Source organism: Penaeus monodon, unplaced genomic scaffold (assembly GCF_015228065.2).
Source record: "Penaeus monodon isolate SGIC_2016 unplaced genomic scaffold, NSTDA_Pmon_1 PmonScaffold_16352, whole genome shotgun sequence".
NCBI classification, from domain to species: domain Eukaryota; kingdom Metazoa; phylum Arthropoda; class Malacostraca; order Decapoda; family Penaeidae; genus Penaeus; species Penaeus monodon.
In genome coordinates, this window is record NW_023645655.1 from 1 (window position 1) to 5,939 (window position 5,939).

The window sequence follows — 5,939 nt, forward strand, 5'->3', positions numbered from 1 at the left end:
CCTCTCTTTTTCTCCCCCTTTCTCTCTTCTCTTCTCTTTTCTTTTTCTCTCTTTCTTTTTTTTCCCCCCCCTTTTTATCTTTTTTTTTTTTTTTAAATTTTATTTTATCTTTTTTTCCTAGTTTTATCTCTATTATCTATCTATCATCTATCTGTCTTTGTCTGTCTGGCTGTCCGTCTTCCTCTCTGCATCTCCCACTCTCTCGCTCATCCTCTCTCTCTTCCACTGCGTCACTCCCGTCTTTTCGTTCTTAATCTCTCCCTCACTTCCTCATTACGCTCACTTTTTCCCTCTCTTTCTCTCTCTTTCTTTTTTTTGCTCTCTCTCCCTTTCTCTTTCGAAAAAAAATGTATCGATACCCCCCCAAAAAAAAAAAATCGTGTTCCTTCTTCCCGAGTTTGTTAACCACGGACGTAATGTTAACACGACCTCACGTTTTCCACACTTGATTACAAAAGACGTGAATGTAGATATCATATCGGAGAAGGTAATACGCTCGGGGTCTTCTTGAATAGAAAAAAATCCAACGTTTTCTTTCTGTCTTTCTTTCTTTTCTTTCTTTTTCTTCTTTATTCTTTTTCTTTCTCTTTCTTTTTTATCTTTTTTCTCTCCTTTTTCTTTCTTTACTTTCTTTTTCTTTTTCTTTTTCTTTTTTGAGAGAGAAATTTATGCACGGCTGACACCGAGCACATGGTCGAGGGAGGATTATAACGGGGAGAATGAGACGTTCTTGTGATTTTGGGATCGTCTTGGATGATCGTGGAGGGGTCGTGGAGGAGAGGTGGTGGGAGGTCGTAGTGGGAAGAGAAGAGGAGGTCGTTGGGGTAGCTTTGGGGTATGTAGGAGGGGAAGGGGTAAGGGGTCGTTGGGATATCCTTGGGTAGCGGGAGGTCGTATAGGTAAAGAGGGGGTTCGTTGGGATATTCTTGAGTCGTGGGAGATCGTAGGGGAGAAGTGAGGTCGTTTGGGATAGCCTTGGGTAGTGAGAGTTCGTAGGTGAAGATATGAGGGTCGTTTGGGATAGACTTGGGTATTGGAGGTCGTAGGGGATAGCTTTGGGTAGTGGAAGGTCGTACTGGAAGGAGATAGAGGTCAATGGGGTAGTTTTGCGCAGTGGGAGTCGCAGGAGAGGAGAAAGCGGGTCGTTTGGATAGTACTTGGGTAAAATGAGGCCGCAAGGGTTGTCGTTGGAATCACCCTGAGTAATAAGAGGTCGTGAAGCAGAGGAGGGGGTCGTTGCACCAGGCATCAGTTGTAGTCGTGAGGAAGAATGGAGTTTCATCTCAGAGCAAGATGAGACAGGATGGTTCAAGGTGTGTAAAAAGGAGATGCGCATTGTATTCAAAATAGAGAAAAATGTGTATGGTACAATGTTGAATTCCCTCCCTCCTTGGTCGCTTACGCTTTGTTTCTATTTATCGTCTATCTGTCGTTTTCTTTGTTTATATGTCTACCTGCCTGTCTATCTATCTATTCGTCTCCGTCCTGTCTGTCTATGTTTCTATATGTCTATCCATCTTCCGTCTGCCCAACCATCTAGTTGCATATCTGTCTGTCTAATCAATCTAGCTAATTTCTACCCACCTGTACTGTTATCTACTTTCATCATCTCTTATTTACCCCCCCCCCTCCCCACCGTCCCCTTCTTTTACACAAAAAAAGTGAGTAAAGTGAACAAAATCACTTTCAGTCTGGACATCCCATGGTAACGCAATGATCCTCATGGTAGACCCGGGGATTTCAGATGCCGTGTGTGTGGCGGGGCAGCTTCAACCTCATCATTGCCATGAGGCGGAGAAAGCATTAGGGTCCTCTATCGCCCGGATGAAAACCCTTGTTGGGGTGTGGACTTATATACGTGTTAGTCGTAAGCAAGGAGAAGGAATATATTTTCTGTTTGTTTTTTTTTCTTCTCTTCTTTGTATTCTTTCTTCCTCCTCAAAAACATGGACATACACACCACAGGCGCTTTTTTTTGGGGGGGATGGGGGACTGTCGTGGTGTGTTGTGTGTGTGTGTGTGTTTTCTTTTCTTTTCCTTCTTCTCTTCATTTGTTTATCCCATAGTACCTAGTTAATCTCACAGCTGAACGCTCAAGGCTAAAGCACTGCTTACCAAAAGAGGTATCACCAGCTTGCAGATGCTAATGCTGTAGTTAATCGCTGCCGTAGCGAATGTACGTTTTATTCATCTGTAAGCGATTGATTTCATCATGGATTTAACATCTGGTGTCAGTATATACCAAACACATATATCGTCATCATCTATACAGACTTTCCATAAAACCTATAAACATACTCTCAAGATTTTTCTCCTTCTCCTCTTAATCGTCCACATCTTCTTCACCCCTTCTTTATTTTTCCTTTAAGAATATCCCTTTTTCGTGCGGGTGAGGAGGAAATTTCCTCAATATTCCCCTGAGTGATTTGAAGATGCATCCCTCGGAAGTATCATCTGCCCCAAATCAAGTCCGCGTCATTTAATTCGGTCCCGCTCGTCTTGTCGGTTTCCCTCTGTGTGTGTGTGTGTGTGTGTGTTGTGTGTGTGTGTGTTTGTGTGTGTGGGGTTTTACACTCGCATACGCACGAAACACCACAGTACACCTACAGGTTACCACACATACATACAACACGACGAAAGATATATTACCCCCACGCACACCACACACCACCACACACCCACACAACACAAAACACACCACACATCATTATCACCAATTTTCATCACCGTCGGAATTCTCACTATCATCACTTACACCCTCATTCATCTCCCCACCATCACTCACCACCATCACTCACCATCACATCCCACCCTTATCACTCTCACCGCTATTGCCACAACACTACTATCATCAAAACGTGACACAGATATCGCCCCAAAGCAATTATCCGCCAATGACAGAGAAAAAAGTTTTTACGCCATGGGAAATTTCTTTTTATCGTCTTCTGCCATCTGTGAGAAGTGCGAAGATCTTGAGCAATTGCAGGAAATTGGATAAGTTAGTCTCATTAACAAAGCTTTTGTTGATGGGAAAGAGAGAGTGAAGAGAGAGATGGGAGGGGGTAAAAGAAGTGAGAGAGAGAGAGAGGAGAGAGAAGGAAGGAAATAAGGGAAATTTGGAAATGGAAATCTTATAACAAAGCTTTTTTAATAAGAGGGCGATAGGAAGGGGGGAAAGAAGGAGAGGGGATAGAAGAAAGAGAGAGAAAGAGGGGGATGGAGAAATAAGGGGAACTGGAAATTGGTTAATTTTGTCTCATTAGAAAAGCAATGTTGATGGGAGAGGGAGGGGGGAAAGAGAGAGGGGAGGAGGTAGAGAGAAGAAAGGGGAAAAAGCGAGGGCGAAAAAAAAGAAAGTGAGAGAGAGAAGGGGAAAAAAAGGGAAAAGAGAGAAAAGGGGGAAAGAAGGGAGAATGAGAGAAGAGAAAAAAGGTGTGTGCATTTTGTATGTTGTGTGTTTGTGTGTGTGTGTGTGTGTGTGTGTGTGCTTGCGGGTCGGTGTGTATGTGTTTGTGTGTATGTGTGTGCTTATGTATGTGTGTGTGGGCGCTCGCGCGCACGTGTGTGTGTGTGTGTGTGTGTGTGTGTGCGTGCGCTTTTGTTTATTAAAATTGTGCGCATGTTCATTTGTACCTATGTGTGTATGCACCTATGTTCATTACTAGTTTATAAGATTAAATCCTTTGCTAGACTTACAGATATATATATATATATAAAATATATATATAATATTATATATATATATATATATATATAAAATATATGTATATAATATATATATTATATAAAATATATATATATATTAATATAAAAGAGAGAGAGAGAGAGAGAGAGAGACAGACAGACAGACAGACAGACAGACAGACAGAAATAAAAAAGAGGGGGAGGGAGGACAGCAAGAAAGAAAGGAAAAGAGAAAAAAAAAGAAAAACAGTATCCTTTGTTAAACTGATACTCATCCTCTTTCAAAAAAATAAGAAACCTTGTTAAAATCTTGAAGAAATCCAAAGCCAACTAGAAAGTGATGATTCTCCCCCAACGAATATCTGAAGATCGCCAGTGATTACTACTATACTGCCACTTAATTCATAATTCTTATCAATTCCACTACGTAAAAAAAAGATATCTGGACTGCATTTACGTTTTTTTTTTTCGTTTTTGTTTTTTTTATTATTATCCATCTGTCCTTCGTGTTGCCCTGAGGAATTTTTAACTGGAGAAGGTCGGCGAGCTTTAACAGGTACTAAATATTCAAATATAACGGTATGAAAGACTACTCTTGCGAGAGAAAAAACAATAAATAAAAATATATATATATAAAATATACTAAAATATATATATATATTTTATATATATATATATATATATATATATATATTATATATATATATGTGTTGTGTGTGTTTTGTGTGTGTGTGTGTGTGTGTATGTGTGTGTGTTTGTGTGTATGTATATTTTGTGTGTATTGGTATATGTTTTTGTGTGTGTATATATATATATATTATATATAATATATTATATTATTATATATATAATTATATAATTATATATGATAAAGAAATTAAGATTTAGAAAAATGAAAATAAAAATAAATAAGGTATGTCAAATGCAAATGTGAAAATAAAGTAATTTATCGCCTTTTTATATTTTCTATCCCTAATTTTAATTCAAAAAAAAATTTGTTCTTGTGCGTTTTTTTGTTTTTGAAGATGAGTAGGAAAATGTTATTTATAATTATATACAAAAAAAAATATAAAGTCATGTTTAAATTATTTTCAAAATATCCTGTTTTTTTTTTTTTTTAATTAACGTTTTAAACACATAAACTTTTTTTGTCGCTTTGTTTACCGAATAACAATACAGGGGTAGCTGCAAAGAAAAGGTTATATATATATATATATAAAATATATATATATATATATATATATATATATATATGTTGTATGTATATGTATATATAGATATATAATATATATTTTAATAATATATTATAATATATTTTAATATATATATAATATTTATTTTTTTTTTTTTTTTTTTGTTTTTTTTTTTTTTTTTTTTTTTTTTTTTTTTATCAACCCTATCACGTTTTTACCATTACTTGTTATCAATACTGCTAGAATTGTTTAAAATCTGAGCACTATGGCCCGTAAACATTACTTTCGATGTCGCGGCCATTATTATTGTTGTTTTTAATAGTTATCGTTAACATTATCATCAGTATCATTGTTGTTGTCGTTGTTGTTGTTTTTGCTGTTGTTACTGTTGATATTATTTTTTACCTATTATTGACATAATTATCATCATAATTTTCCATTATCACTGTTATTCTCATTGTTATTCTCCATCTTTGTTATTTGTTCAGCAAGATGATATTCCTTTCAGTCATCAACCCTTCATTCTGAACCTCGGGTATAAAACAATTCCACTTCATTATATATTTGTTAATTAAAATAAATAAGACCTTCCTGCCACTGAGGGCAAACAGACAAGACATCTTGAATCTCGCCTTTTTTTTAATATATCTACTCTAACTTCTTGAAATCGTCAATCGTCTTCTTACACTTCTCAGCCTACTTAAGAAAAAAATAATATATAAAAAAAAATAAAAAAAATATAAGAAAAATATTAAAAGACGACCTTGGCAATACACATGCAAAAGTGGCAACCCTTTGTTAGTGAGACAGCCACACCCTTGAAGAATTTCCACGCTCAGCTGATGAGGGTGAGGAAAGGGGAACGATGTTTATGCCGTTATGAGGGGAGGGTGAGGGGGAAAATAGGGGAAAGGTATTGTGAAACGGGAGGGAAGTGTAGAGAAAAAAGGGGGGGAGGATATGGGGGTTAAGTGAGGGGAAATGGGGGAAAGTATAAGGAAATGGGGGGAAAGTATAAGGAAATGTGGGAAATGGGAAAAGAAAAGGAAACGGGGGAAAGAC

At 37.0% G+C, this 5,939-nt stretch overlaps 1 protein-coding gene across 1 annotated transcript; it reads right to left on the minus strand.

Moving 5' to 3' along the window:
- Positions 1–683: 683 nt before the first annotated feature.
- Positions 684–1,336, minus strand: LOC119569536 (uncharacterized protein PB18E9.04c-like; the record flags this gene model as incomplete). The annotated part of the gene is made up of 1 exon (XM_037917647.1): positions 684–1,336. A coding segment is annotated over exon 1 (653 nt), but the record flags the coding sequence as incomplete, so codon positions are not given.
- Positions 1,337–5,939: the final 4,603 nt, after the last annotated feature.